General features: G+C 35.8%; 1 protein-coding gene and 1 long non-coding RNA gene across 5 annotated transcripts in view; one reads left to right on the plus strand and one right to left on the minus strand.

The window, feature by feature from the left end:
• The window catches only part of LOC131544719 (uncharacterized), a 75,495-nt gene extending 72,024 nt beyond the window's left edge, over positions 1 to 3,471 (plus strand). Inside the window, exons 3-5 of the long non-coding RNA XR_009272206.1 lie at positions 1,311 to 1,407; positions 1,725 to 1,839; positions 3,333 to 3,471. This is a non-coding gene — a long non-coding RNA (uncharacterized LOC131544719). The remainder of the gene's footprint in view (positions 1 to 1,310; positions 1,408 to 1,724; positions 1,840 to 3,332) is intronic.
• sbf2 (SET binding factor 2) overlaps positions 1 to 15,916 on the minus strand; it is a 133,805-nt gene that overhangs the window by 57,431 nt on the left and 60,458 nt on the right. For all 4 annotated transcript variants that reach the window (XM_058783123.1, XM_058783122.1, XM_058783120.1 and 1 more), the window contains exons 7-16: positions 9,759 to 9,891; positions 9,303 to 9,411; positions 9,071 to 9,184; positions 8,136 to 8,213; positions 7,753 to 7,866; positions 5,513 to 5,641; positions 4,013 to 4,111; positions 3,327 to 3,531; positions 1,710 to 1,819; positions 763 to 912 (exon numbers count right to left, since the gene is read on the minus strand). In XM_058783123.1, coding sequence (XP_058639106.1) covers positions 763 to 912; positions 1,710 to 1,819; positions 3,327 to 3,531; positions 4,013 to 4,111; positions 5,513 to 5,641; positions 7,753 to 7,866; positions 8,136 to 8,213; positions 9,071 to 9,184; positions 9,303 to 9,411; positions 9,759 to 9,891 — 1,241 coding nt within the window. The remainder of the gene's footprint in view (positions 1 to 762; positions 913 to 1,709; positions 1,820 to 3,326; positions 3,532 to 4,012; positions 4,112 to 5,512; positions 5,642 to 7,752; positions 7,867 to 8,135; positions 8,214 to 9,070; positions 9,185 to 9,302; positions 9,412 to 9,758; positions 9,892 to 15,916) is intronic.

Raw genomic sequence — 15,916 nt, forward strand, 5'->3', positions numbered from 1 at the left:
ATTGTATCTCAAACATTTTCATAATGCGAAGTGCAACGTGCGCAACGCGCAACAATCTTTTTTTCTTTAAAACGGTTACATTAATGGTGTTTGTTATATATATTTTTAATTAAAGTGGAAATTGCTTTACTAAATAATGTAAACTTGACTGACTGCTTCACTTCCACTTTAATATACATTTAAGAGATTCTTTCCACGACATGCATAAATAACACTCTTTATCCCCCACTAACCTGCACTATATCTATACATGTGCTTGATATGTTTAAGTGCAACTCTTTTAGTATGTCTTTTAATCTAGCACTAAAATGTTTCCTGTACATGTACAGAAAATACATGTGTGTGTTTGTGTGTGTGCATATATACATATGTGTTAAAGATATAAATGATATAATTCAACAATGATTAAAATAAATTAAAATGTATTTAAAATTAAAGTGCATTTAGTATTTGTATTTAAACTTTAATTTTTTTTTTTTTTCAAGGTTTTTTTGGGATTTCTCCTAAATACTACAGTTTGAAAATAATCAGTATTTTGCAAATGCTTTATTTTATTTTATTTTTTTGCAATGGCATCCACTAAATAACATTGCAGGAATCTCTGCACTGAAAAAGTCAAATCCAATGTTTTTAGTGTTGCAGCATTCCTGTATTTTGTGATCTGGAACTCTGGCATGAGTAATCGTATTACTTGACTAACTGCTCCGGTGCTTTTGCTTTTAGGTCGCTGTGGTAATAAATCCTGGTAATACTGATGCCCACCTGTAGAGCGCAGTTCATCATGCGAACGATATGATCAAACTGCTGGTGGTCCAGGATAGCACGGTTCTGCTGCACGTGGTGGCTGAGCTCTTCGGTCAGGCACTGGCGTGCTGCTTTGCCTTTCAGGGCCCGAAGAGCCGCAGGGAGTGTCTGAAAGAAACAGCAGCATCAAGACATTACTAAAACATATGCTTTTTAAGTGCTCACCATCCACCTAAACCAGACTGGGCCGCCCTCATCTAGATGCAGTAGTGGTTCGCTTGTATACGCGCATGCAAAGGGCGCAATCGCTACAGCTAAATCCAGCCAGTTGACCTCTGACCCATAGTTAAAATTCCAGAACGGTTGTTATTGATGAGATTTTAAGTCTAGACGGAGGCAGCACCCTCCGCTCAGGTTTACTCGGGCTGATGGAGTAGAGGTTGCGTGGAGGTGATGTCTTTACTGGCTCAGAGAAGCCATTAAGCTGCAAGCACAACATTTTTACAACTGTAAAGGGATGCAAGCTTGCATTGTATAACCTACAATTTAAACTCAAATGTGTGCAGGTAGTTGGCTACCATTCCGATGCAAACACACCGGGGAGAGATCACAAATGATGGCAGGCTCCAAACATCCTCTGTGAGCAGATTTCCTTTGCTACAGGTAATTTGCACAGAGTTATTTAGCCTAAAAAAATGTTAAGATGCTTTAGACAAACAGCAGTCACGGTTAATGTTAGAATAATATTAGTATTAGTGATAAGGGCAGAGAAATTAGAAGAATATGTGTGACTGTTTGTTCACCCCTTTCCTCCTACGTTTGTACGACTTGCAGCTGGAGAGCTTTGCTTATCGTGCTGCGAATGCCATCACTAATGCATGTTAATCTGCATGCTGTCTTTTTCCAGATGTGCAAGTGAATGTGTGGGTTTAATCCTTCTGTCATCACAGAAATGATTGCATCACCTTCTCTGTCTCCAGAGTCTTGTTGTCGAAGATGAAACCGATGCACGTCCGGACCACCTCCAGTCTACGAGCGCTGTTAAAAACCGAGCTGGACTTGCCCATGATAGACACTGCATAAAAGACAAGAACAGTTAACAATGCATTACACTGACTTAACCGTGGTTAAGCAGTATTGTTATGCACAGCACAAAGAGAAGTGTTTATCCTGTAAACCCCTTAACTGTGATAACAATCACTGTCACACACGGTCTCAAGTGGCTTATTGCTATTATAACAGGTCAAAAGAAAAAGACACCAGTGTCAATAAGTAACCCTTTTCAAAAAATAATCAAATTACCCCCTTGAGGATGATACAAGACCTCTGTGCTTTACATTAGGATCACCCTTGTCAAGGTTTATTCTGCATTAATGATCAACAGTTCTACATTTTTTAAATTACTTAACAAATAAGTAAATCAGAGGTTTAGAACCGTTTTTGTCTGCCAAACTCATATTTTATAATAATTGTCTGTCTTGAACAAAATCAAACTTAACTTCCGTATCATGCTGATGTTACCCTGTCTATAAGTGAATTTCATGTTGTTATCTGATAATAATTAGAACAACGTATTTATTCATTTTGATAAAATGAAAGTAATTTGCTAAGTGACATTATGATAATGACCTTTTTATATGTTTAAAAAAAATGATAAATTTCATCAATTTAAATCATTTTAGCACTGCTCACACACTGCCAGTCAAAAGTTTGAAAAATTAATTTTTTTTTTTTTGAAAGTCTACATTTTATTGGTTAAAAATAGTATTATTGTGAAATATTATTACAGTTTAAAATAACTTTTAAAAAGAAATTAATTTATTTAGCAGGGACGCCTTAAAATACACAAAAGTAACAGTAAACACATACAGGCCTGGTTTCACAGAAAAGGCTTAGATTTAGGATTAGGCCATATTTCAATTAGGAATTTTAAGTAATTTTATAAAGTGCCTTAGAAAAAAACATTACTGGTGTTCATCTTGAGACAAAACAAGGGCACTGATATATATCAGTCAGTGCAAGTTTCATACAGTTTAAACAGCTCAGACTTACATTTTAGTCTGGGACTAGGCTTAAGCCTTGTCTGTGAAACCAGGGGACAATGTTTCTACTGTTTAATATTTCTATTTCAAATAAATGCTTTTCTTCCAAACATTTGATTAATCAAAGAATCCTAAAAAAACGTATCACAAAAATATTAAGCAGTAAAAAACAATAAGGACCATTATTAGTAACTGATCACAAATAATTGATAATAACTGAGCACAAAATCAGCATATTAGACTGATTTCTGAAGGCTCGTGTGACACTAAAGACTGGAGCAAATTTAGCTTTGCATCACAGGAATAAATGACATTTTAAAATGTATTTTAAAAAAAAGAAAACAGTTTAATTAAAAATAGCTTCACAAAATTACTGTTTTACTGTATATTTTATCAAATTAATGCAGCATTAGTGTGCATAATAGGTTTCATTCAAAAACAAAAAAATCTTAATTACTGCAAACTTTTGACCAGTAGTATATGCACCACTAGCTAATATAATAATTTATAAAGTAACATAATAATATTATTTTCACTCACCCACAGGTGGTCCTGCAGGCACCACACACTTCCTCTCTGGACGGGTACTGATAGGGGCGGTGTGCTGCTTGGCAAGGCCCTCCTGTATCAACTCCTCCACCCTCTCCTCCTCCAACAAGGGAAAGGGCACCACATGCACCCGCAGGTGTGAGCCCTCGGTGGGCCGAGGCACTTTCTGGAAGGCCATGTGGGGGTTTGGGTTCTCCTACAGAACGCATGTCAAAACAACGGTCTAAATTCAGCATTAAGAACTGCAGCTTTATGTTTCACCTTGTAAAAACTGGAAAAAGTTCACCATCAGTCATCAAGAGCATAACTCTATGAGCACTACAACCTCCACTTTGAAAATGTGCTTTTCGCAGTCATTCATGCTTTTGTATACTGTGAGTGAAAATTTCCAATATTCGGGATTAAATGAGCAGTATTTGATCCATCACTTACAAAACATTCATCAAAAGTACTATTCAGTCTTTAAGTGTTAAACTTTTAATAATGAGGGGAAAATTACAGAGTTCACCTTTCAAGAAGCCTAGGTTCTTAATAAAATCCATCTAATGTGACAAGGGAGAACTCTTGGCAAAAACAGAAGGTTAACCAGAAGCACAGAGAAAACATGCATCAAGCAGCAGCCACTGAAGTTCAAGCACCTGAAGGAACTGACATTAGAGATGGCGTCATGTGCTTACGTTTTTGTAAAGTTGCTCGGACAGCTCTCGCAAGCGCTTCTGGAATTTGATCAAGTTCTCTCCTTCCTCCTTAAAGCAGTCTACATCTAAGGCCACCAGCTACAGAACAGAAAGAGAGCAGTTCAATGTAGGAACCCATGAATCTGTGGTAACAATGTGCACAAGAAATCGGTTTTTCCACCTGTAATTGATTTAACATTACCCAGAACAATAGCTGGAATTTCACTCAGCTACACTGAGTCACGCATGTATTATCTTCCTCTTGTGGAATGATGTTTCTTAGTAGGAGAGTAAATATTTGCTCTAACAATGATTCGATCCGATTACAGCTGTTTACTGAATCTTGCCATACAGTACATGATGAAATAGTCACAAATTTCATTCTGATTCCATCAGATTTTTTTGGTACAATTTATAATTATTTTCAAAAATATTCTGAAGACACAAAAATGGGCTCCGTTTCAGCAAGTTTCCTTGCTGTCTAGTACTGCCTACATGAGCAGCATCCTAACTGAAATGAATCATATAAGTGACTGATTTGGAATAATAATATGCTCCATACAGGCAGCAACATGAAGAGCAGAGGAGACATGAATCACTAAAGATTATAGAGGCATCTCACTTCGCTTACTCATGCACAATACTCTATGCCATTTTGTAGATAAATAGACTTCAAATACCTGGATGAAGTGAAATGTGTAATATTGGATACTTGCGTAGTAGAGAGGAATGGCACTAATGTTGGATGCCAAAATGACCTACATATTAGTACATACACAACTTATTTATAATGTTAGCATGTTGCTACGCTAAGCATGTTGCTACTCGGTTAGGGTGGGCATTTGTCCGGTTTTAGGTCGAACAGTCTGGTTTTGAAATACAATGTTCGCCTCAGGGCTGCACAATCATTTGTCCTCCTTTTAAGATCATCACTATTTAATCATTTATCCAATAAAAATTTCTTTTTTATTTAAGTGTTGTGCTTATATGTGAACAAGACTTGATCTTTTTGGAAGAATGATAGTTCCTTTTTGTCACTGTTACAACAATTAATCTTAAACTTTGGATAGTGTGGATATGCAGCCACTCACAGAAAAGGTGTGATGAACATAGAATTTAAATGTATAATATCATTGTATAATAACATTTAAAGGGCTAGACAATTTGCCCTTATAAAGGTAATAAAAATCAGTTTAATTTGGAAATCATTTTAAAGGGGGCCAAATATTCTACCTTAATGGAAAAGTTCATTTCTGGCACTGCTTGTAGGTTTGGGATTATTTTTCCAGGTTTGATGTTTTTTTCCTGCTTTCTCCACCATCTAGGACAGACTGGTTTTTTTTTACAAGGTTGTCGGATTGTATTCTGGGATTGCCTTTTTCACTGCAAATGGACAAATGTTTCCTACGTTCACAAACAGCCCTTGCATTTGGAGAGCGCCCATGAATTATCCATTTCTAAACGTGTTACTTAGTGGGCTCTGATAAAGAAGTACCGCACCTCATCGAACAGATCGCAGGCTCTGTATGGAGGTCCCCGTTCAGACACGAATCCCGCAAAGGCCATGCCATCCAACACCTTGGTCAGGAAGTCATTTTCTATCAGGCCTCGCTGGCCCAGGAAAGCAGCCTATCAGGGAAAAGAAGGTCAACGATCAAAGAAAAAATTGTGGCATCTGCTAAAATTCTACTTCAAACCAGCAGTCAAGTTTAATTCAAATGTTGCAGAGAGATTTTTCTAAAAAGTCAGACGCCTGTTATCTGCATCACCAGATACATCAAATGAGATGGACATATGTATATTTTAAACAGATCCCCTGCAGCATCAGCCCGTAAATTAAGGAGCATTTGGCAGGACAAGTTGCTCAGTTTCGAGATGTGAAGCATTCTTGTGCTATAATCTGAGCCATGTGGGGTGCTTTATAAGGGTCGTATTGAGACGTTGCCACAGAGACATCGGCCGACACAAACAAAAACAGGTTGGGGGGTGAAATAACACTTGCAAATACAAGTTTGATACTTTTCATCTGGCTCATTGCGAGGACAATCCGACAGACCAAAGTGTTTTAAACAAACTAACCGCGATACCATCGGCATGAGTGCTTGCGTTTGCACCGAGGCACTTCAAAGCGAAGCGTGGACGAGGCAAAGCTCAGTGCTTATCTAGCGAGTTCATTGAGATTATTCTTTCATTCTCTGGCTCTGACCCAAACCCACGGTGTTTATGAAAAGGCAGGTGTTTGTACAAGTGCAAGCTGCCTTGGGTTAAGGTAAGATAAACAATGCTGTATTTCAAACCAGTCAAGAGTTGTTTGTACCGTCTGGCAACCTATTTAACATGACATGAGATTAATATTTATTCAGTTCGTTTAAGTCCTCCTAAGAAGTTCATATTTAAGTTGGGTAGTCGTAATTACGATGTCAGGTGCGTTCAAATCATTTTGTTCGTAGCCAGATGTCAATGTACCTATTCTACAACAGAATTTTAGTTATAATTCAACAAAATGAACAAACAATTCACATCAGTTGTGTTAGTGCTTTTGGTTTAGTAGATTGCTGGTTGAAGCAGAACACTAAATCAAAACACTACATGTCAATAGTGTTAAAAAAACCTAACAAATATCACCATACTTATCCAGTTGATCACAGAACATTAAGACAACTGCTTTGCATAAGTGTTATGAAATGTTATATTAAAATACGCAAATGAAGCATTATCTAATTAAATGTATTAATTACATATTATCAAATTAATAAAATCGAATTAATTTGCATATTTTTAAGAAAAGAAATCTAAACATTGGATGAAGCCAAGTTTAAAATTTTCATTTTGTTAAAAGTTTTAAAGTGTTTTTTTTAAAGGTGGGGGTTGGATATCTATTTTTTTTAAATCGCTTAAATCAGAATAAATAACTATAACTTAATAAATAAATATCACTTAAATCAGAAAATATTGTCAATATAGTCAGAAATTTTGCAAATGATATATGAATAAACTCCCCTGTAAAAATATCTACCTATCGATCGATCTATCTATCTATCTATTAGGGCTGCACGATAAATCACCCTAGTATCCATCCATCCATCCATAGATATGTATTGTAACTGAAATCTACAGATGCGAATAGATAAAGTGTAATAAAATAAACACTTAAATGTACATTTTGGATGTTTTCTTTCCACTTAGTTATTGTTATTGCAGCAAATCAGGCCAAAATCTCAAAATTGTCCAGTGCCTAAAGATTTTTGCTTTAAATTTTGGCCATAGGACACAACTTCATAAGACAAATGGGGGATACATTGTATGGTCTATGTTTATGATACATCTTGGTATTTTTAAAAAGCGCTGGTTCCTATTCACTAATGCTTATCTCCTTTTGTGTTCCACTGAATAAATTCATACAGGCCTTGAAATAACATGAGGGTGAAATGATGACTAAATTTGCATTTTTGAGAAAAAAGGTCATTAATCTACCACATTTAGAAATACATTTTCAAATATATAAAATAATTGTATCGTGCTGTACTGTATATATCTGCCTACAGACCCCTGCTGAAAACCCTGGGCATAATTAGTAAGAAGATCCTTCTCGAACAGTCATTATGCAAGCACTTGAGTTTACTGGACTGATCTGGCATGATGACAGTAATTGCTCCTAATTGCTTGTGGGCTGATGGGCCTGATTACTCTGCAAATGAGATTTAACATCATAAAGCTGCAGATCAGCGCCCTGCTCTCACCTTATGAAAGTGAATCACAGGTTCGGAATGGATGCGAATGAGTTGCAGACAGGACCTGTAGCCCTGGAAGAGTTGTGCAAACAAGCGCAGGAAGACCGCCCTCACCTCCTTATCCTGTCAAAAACAAGAAAGCCAGAATAGAAGCGACTGAGAGACATTCCAGATAAACGTATGAGGATGGAATGAGTCAGAGTGAAAATTTTCTCGCCTCAAAATAAACTGTGTACGTGATGGGAGTTCGAAATGAACAGATTTTTCAGCCCCCTGAAGACCCAGTAAGAGACTCCCATGTCGGCCACATTAGTGTCAGCCACACATTCCGCAAAATTCACATGTAACGTTGCGAGATTGTAAAAGTGAAAATAGACAAACCAGGATCTTACCAGCAGTTTGAGGTTGGATGGAGCAGAACGAGGGGGTGGGAAGGCATTATCTGCTCCTTCCAGATCTGGGTGCAAAACCTGAAGACAAAGAAGGTATTTACAGTGAGGAAATATCCTGCTATCTGAGGGAATGAGACAAATGGTGCAAATATAGCTTATGGAATGTCTCCAGTCAGAATCATCTTTCAATGCTATGTAAAAAACACCACTTTATTAAAGCGCAAGAGGTTATGTATATGTTGAAAGTGCAGATTAGCTACTGAAGAAAGATTATGAAATGTGACGATTAAAGGCAAAGCGTGAAGAATTTCTACACCAGTAGTGAAAGTAAATTGAAATAGCTAGTATTTTTCAATAAAATTTAAATGGCAATTCCTCTGCAAACCTGGCCACCAAGATATTAAGGTGTTGTGGGTTGTTACCAGGGCACTGATATGTGCTTACTAGAGTTCATGACGGTCTCTAGGTGCTTGTTTATGGCCTAAATCAAAAGACCCCAGTCTCAAGTATCTATGATCTGGCTCATATCATTGCTGTCAGAAGAAAAACATCTCCAAAAAAATTCATTTCTCAAGAGCATGGAAAAGTTTTTTTTTTTTCTCTCTCTCTTCTCATGAACAACCATAGCAAATGAATAAAAACAATATAATTTGTCCCTTTGGCATAACAGAATTCTATCATTACACATCTGTTAGACATTTTAATTTGACTATCGGTTGTTTGAGAGTTTATTGTATTATATAGCTTTTATTGTATATTTACGGTTAGGGGTTTCCTCAAATGTAAAAATTTGACCATACTACTATCCCCCAATGTTTAAAATAATAAAAATAAAAAAAACATATGCATGCAATGTCTACTTAAATGCAACCCAAGTTGCACAGTAAATCAATTACATGACACCATAATGTGTGTATATTTTATTTTTTTTTTACCATGGACAGTGCTTTTTGAGTATTGTGCAACAGGGGTTCGGGGAGCTGGGAGAGGTGTATACACTCCGGTATTTTAATTGTTCCTCCGTCAAGGTCAGCAATGATCACATCAAGCTGTAAACAGAAACCAAAACCCAATCAGAAATTAACGAATGAGTCACGGAGCAACGTTACCAGAATCTGACCACCTGTTTTAAGGCAGACTGAAAAATGTCTTTCTGTAAGGCCTCACCAGCTCTTGGATCTCGCTCTGGAACATGGAGTGTACTCCGATGATAAAGGGCGTAGGCGAGCTCAACACCTCTAGCAGTCGAGATGGGAGGACGGGAATGTAGGGGTAGCTGTGGTCCAAATCAGAGTTAGGTAACCACCATCATCATCATGTCAAGCAATCAGCAGATGTTAATATCAGACTGTTCTCATTACATACCGAGCACAAAAATAGTACATACTGTTGCAAAAGACTCTAAAAATAGAACCATTTGCAAAATTACACGCTTATCATTTCTGAAGAGGACACATTAATTCAAGCTTTTCTTGGCGCATTTGAGGTGTCCTGGTTTTTATGCAATGCACTTAGATTGAACTAGATTTGCTAATAATGTAGCTAATGAAATAAGATGCTCTTATCAAGGCAACTGAAGGTCAATTATTCTGGCTATATCAGTAACAGTCGACGTTGACCCACCTGTACTTAAGAGGAAACATGAGGGACTCTAAGGCACGGCTGGCCTCTCCTAGTCTCTGATAGCTGGAAGAGTGGAACAAAACCTTGTGCTCTGTCAGAACCGCACAGAAGAGACTAAGAACATTCTGGATCCCTGGAACACATAGAAATGACACAAACGCACAATTACTAATGAAATTTTTGATCAACAAAAATTTTTTCAAATATATTCAAACACCTTTTCTGAAAACATGAGCGGTTATAACTAGGGCTAGGTATTGTCTGCAACGTCACAATATGATATTTATCACAATACACAAACCATCATATTTACATTATTAGATCTTGACTGTCACAGCTTAATTTTTTGTACCATTTAAACTGATAGCCATTCAAGCAAAAAAACCCAAACAAGACAAGCAGGCAAGAAGACAAAATTTAAGATTAATTTTATTAGTATAAAAATATTGAATGTTAAATGTTTTAAAAAAATGATTTTTTTGTGTTTAAATTTAATAAAAGTATAAATTTAATTAAATGAAAATTTTGAAAATACTTTGAAAATATATTTGAAATTCTGAAATATATCGAGGACAAGCAAAAGCCTAAACTTACTAAACAAAATTATAGAAGTATAAAACAGAGCTGGATAGAAGAAAAGTAACAGATCTTGATTGTTACAATTTTACCAAATAAATAAATTAAAAAAAAAAAATTCAACTGTTGAAATTAATTTTTTCTAATAAATTTCTAATTTCTTGTTATTATATTGCTGCACTCTTCATCTTATCTTTTGGCCAACTGCTATAATGGACTGTGTTTTTAGGAGGATTTTTAAACTAATCTACAAGTAAAATAATAAAACCAATATTCTTATTTGGCAAGTAGCTGTAAAATAACCAAGATCATTTAGAAGCCGCTGGTTCTTATCGGTGTTCAAGCTGGGATCTGGAAAAATCTGGGCTTGTTTCCGGTCTTTTACGTAATTCCATCAGTGCATCTGGTGCTAAAACAACACCAAGAATGCATGCAAATAAACAACGCTATCAGCGGGTGCGATTCATTTGCATATCTGTCTTTATCACGATGATGCAAAAAAGCCTAGAGAATGGCAAATATGTAATGGGGACATAAATTATACAGCAAACTCCTCAACGGGAGTCAAAGGAGAGAGCGAGAGATAAAAGTTTACAGTTCCTGTTTTTGTTTGTCATCAACATACCACTGAGGCTATTAATCACACACTCGGCAGAAACAGAGACAGCCAGCTATTAACAGACGTATCCGCAGCGCTGCCGGGGTCAACGTTCCCATTATGTCTGTGTCAAACTCTGATATGCACCAATAAACAGGAACAAGATATGAAAATTCACACTGACTGTCCTGTTGACCAAATACCTGAATCCAACAATGAGCAAGGAGAAGATGAAATGTTTAGGAACATGAAGTCAATTGCATACTTTCCATTCCATTCGACCCGTTTAAGAAATGCAATAAGTCATTGTAAATGTGTGACAAGAATCGTCATGGTCTGAATGGTTTATAGCATTTGCTAGGGTCCTACAAGCTGCTCCTGAACGTTCCTTGGAATCTCAGTGTCGTCTTCTGCCCCAAAAATACAACAACACATTTCATAATCTTGTTTGCGAGGCATCCAGTAAAACTCTTCCTGACCTTGTGACATTGACTTATCTTTTGGAACGGCTACACATTTCTGACCCATGCACAGAAAGGGACAGAAAAAGCTGCAAACAATAAACACTGAGCCTTATGATGGCAAACATGTTCTTTTTCCTCGATTTTTCACGGTGAGAGACAGGTAGAGTGGCCATTTCTACAACACCAACATGGAAGACACTTTGCAGGATAAAAACTGAAAAATAATCTCAAACCTATAAGCAGTGACAGAAACTTTTCCAGAACTTTTGCATTAAGGGGTGATATTTAACTCAATCTTTTTTTTTACCTTCATAGAGGTAACTTTCTAACCTGTGTCCCCTTTCATTTAAATTTATTCAATGCATCGAGAATAATAAAACATTATAGGGCTGCTACTGATCAAATGAAATCAGCTAAATCTATCTTTACACTGCAGAGATGGCACAAAAACTGCATGTGAAGTGGCATTTAGATATTTAGACGGTTAACAACCGCATATAATGATATAAAAATATATATTTTTAAATACATAATATGTTGAATACAAACTGGGTAACAGTTTTACAGTGCAAAATAATGAAATGTTGGGGGGAAAAAAATGTAATTATACTTTAAATATGAAACTAAAACCACCAGTAGGTGGCAACAATCACTGTCCTAATGAATGAATCGTTGATTGATTGATTCATTCATTCATTCAACAAATTTGTTCAAAATAGCTGACTCATTCTAGAACAAAGCAAATGACTTCTTTAGAAATGGATCACTGAATCACTAATGAGATTTGTTAAAAAAAACGCCAAATTATTCAAAAACGAAAGACCACTGTGTTGATCAGAGATCAACTTTTTAAAAATTTTATGTCATTGAATAAAGTATAAAATATGATCTTAAAATGTAGACAAATGAGAATCTGGCTTAATGGACATAGCATTTAAAGGGATAGTTCACCCAAAAATGAACATTTGGTCACCCCATACTCAGCCTCTAAACCTGTATGAATTTCTTTCAGTTGTTAAACACAAAAGATGATATTTTGAGGAACGTTGGTAATCAGTTGGCGGTAGCCATTGACTTCCATGTTATTTTTTTCCATACTATGAAAGTCAATGGCTACCATCAACAGGAAACAGGCGACTATAGTTTGGCAGACAAGTGTCTCTGTTTTCCATTTGATGCTTCTGTAGAGCACCTGAAGCTGTGTGATGTTCAAGATGTTATTGCCACATAATGAATGAAACAAGTGCATGAATCCATGGTAAAGCGTAAATGAATGGCAGACAAGAACAGCATTTGAGAACACAGCTTTTTATAGGTCACTAATGTTGATGTAACCCATCTGAAAATACAGTCTAACCAAGGACGAGCTCTGAGCCAGATAGGCCTGGTCATTGATAAATCTGTTGTTGATTCACAGAGGAGAACAATGGGAAGGAGTTAGAGCATAAATTATACAAAGAAGTTCAAGATGACATTTTTATTTGCTCATGTAGGTCGGCATGTTGCTGGGATATTACAGGCTTGGGTAACCTCAAGATCAGTCCCAGAAGTACCGTGTATGTGGGAGGATGAGACATTGACATGATGCTCTTATCAGAGACCATGCACACAGAATGGTATTTGGGATGGTGCTCTCTCCTCTGTTGGGTCAAAGACTAAGGCTGCCTTACAAACCCATTTGTGAACTTTGATCTTGACAGGCATCCAGGAGGATCGGTTTGTTTCTCACAGAACCTCTTGAGACATCTTGGAAAGCAAGAGTTTTTTGCTTGAACGTAATTTGAGAAAAAGCTGAATTTCCAGTAAAACTGATAATTGTTTATTATATACATTAATATATATAAAAATATTAAATATAAACTGTCATTCAAAAGTTTCAGATCATTAATTTTTTTTTAAATAAATTAATACTTTTATTTAGCAAAGATACAATGAGAGATTTAGATAAATTGATCAAAAGTGACAGTAAAGACTTTACTATAATGTTTTTTTCAAATTTCTATTTCAAACAAATGCTGTTCTTGTGAACTTTCTATTCATGGAACAATCCTGAAAAAATGGATCACCGTTTCTAAAAAATATTAAGCAGTAAAACTGTTATCAACATTGAAAATAATAAGAAATTATTTTTGAGCGCAAATCAGCATATTAGACTGATTTCTGAAGGATCATGAGACACTGAAGAGTGGATTAATGATGCTTAAACCTCAGCTTTGCATCATAGGAATAAATTAATTTAAAAAAATTAAAATAGAAAACAGTTATTTTAAATAGTAATAATATTTCACAATATTACTATTTTACAGTATTTTGGTATAAAATGCAGACTTCTTCAAATACATAAGAAAATCTTAATGATCACAAATGTTTGAATGGTGGTGTATGTATAATATAATATAATATATATATATATATATATATATAATATAATATAATATAATATATATATATATATATATATATATATATATATATATATATATATATATATATATATATATATATATATATATATATATATATATATATATATATATATATATATATATATATATATAATATTATATTATATTATATATATATAATATATATATATATATATATATACATATATACACACACACATATATACACACATATACAGTCATGGCCAAAAATATCGGCACACTTGCAATTCTGTCAGAAAATGCAAACCTTCTCTCAGAAAATTGTTGCAGTTGCAAATGTTTTTTATTTTTTCTCTGTAAAAAAACAAAAAGTCAAATCTGATACAATTCCACACGGAACCCAAAAAAATGCACTGGACAAAATTACTGGCACCCTTAACTTAATATTTGGTAGCACCCCCTTTGGAAAAAATCAATCAATCGCTTACTGTAACCATGAATGAGTTTCTCTCTATTGGAATTTTGGACCACTCTTCTTTTGCAAATTGCTCCAGCTCATTCAGATTTGAAGGATACCTTCTCCCAACTGCTGTTTTGAGATCTCTCCACAGGTGTTCTATGGGACTCAGATCTGGACTCATTGCTGGCCATTTCAGAACTCTCCAGCGCTTTGTTTGTAACCATTTCTGAGTGCTTTTTGAAGTGTGTTTCGGGTCATTGTCCTGCTGGAAGACCCATGACCTCTGGTGGAGACGCAGCTTTCTGACACTGGCCACTACGTTGCGCCCCAAAATTCTTTGGTAATCATCAGATTTCATGATACCGTTCAGACAGTCGAGGCATCCAGTGCCAGAAGCAGCAAAGCAGCCCCAAAACATCTTTGAACCTCCACCATGTTTGATGTCTTTTACCAAAAAGCTCTACTTTTGTCTCATCTGTCCACAGTACGTTCTCCCAGAAGGATTGTGGTTTTGTCACATAAGTTTTGGCAAACTCCAGTCTTGCTTTTTTTATGCCTTTGTGTCAGCAGTGGTGTCCTCCTGGGTCTCCTACCATAGCATCCCTTTTCATTCAGATGGCGACGGATAGTGCGAGCTGACACTGTTGTACCCTGTGTCTGCAGATCAGCTTGAATTTCTTTGGAAGTTAATCGAGGTTCTTCATCCACCATTCGAACAATCCTTCGTTGTAATTTTTCATTAATTTTGCTCTCCCATCCACGTCCAGGGAGGTTAGCTACAGTGCCATAAGCTGTAAACCTCTTTTTGCGCACAGTGGACACAGGAACATTAAGATCTCTGGAGATGGATTGTAGCCTTGAGATTGTCCATGTTTTTCCACAATTTTTTCTCTCAAATCCACAGACAACTCTACAATTCTTTCTTTCCTCCATGCTCAGTGTGACACACAACACAAAGGTTAAGTCAACTTTTCTCCATTTTAACTGGTTGCAAGTGTGATTACTATATTGCCCACACCTCTTACTTGCCACAGGTGTGTCTAAATACAAATTACAGGAGCATCACATGCTTGAAAAGCAATTATTTCTTACAATTTTGACAAGGTGTCAATAATTTTGTCCAGTCCATTTTTGAGTTCTGTGTGAAATTTTATCAAGTTTGACTTTTCTTCTCTGTTTTTTGTGTTGTTGCAATGCAAACAAAAACAATAAGCACATGAACACCAAAACATTTACATTTGGAACAATTTTTTGAGAGAAGTGTTGCATTTTCTGACAGAATTGCAAGGGTGACGATATTTTTGGCCATGACTGTATATATATGTATATAATATATATATTATATTTTAATTGCTTAAAATATTGCTTTGTATATATATGTATATACTATAATATATACACATATATACACACACAAGGCTATGAGAATCGAGGGATTGGAATTTTTCTTCATTATCTCAAATTAAAAAAATGTCACAATGCAAAAATATTTTAATGGTCCAAAATATTATCTTTGTTCATTTTCTTCACATAATTCCTTTTTCCTGTTTGGGGCAAATTGTGTAGTGAAATATGATCTTGATAGGCTTAGTAAGATTCACCCTTTAAGATGACAAGGCGACTGTTGCTCATATCAAAGCTCTCAGAGAGACGGTCATGTGATCAAATAAAAA

Source organism: Onychostoma macrolepis, chromosome 07 (genome assembly GCF_012432095.1).
Source record: "Onychostoma macrolepis isolate SWU-2019 chromosome 07, ASM1243209v1, whole genome shotgun sequence".
Classification (NCBI taxonomy): domain Eukaryota; kingdom Metazoa; phylum Chordata; class Actinopteri; order Cypriniformes; family Cyprinidae; genus Onychostoma; species Onychostoma macrolepis.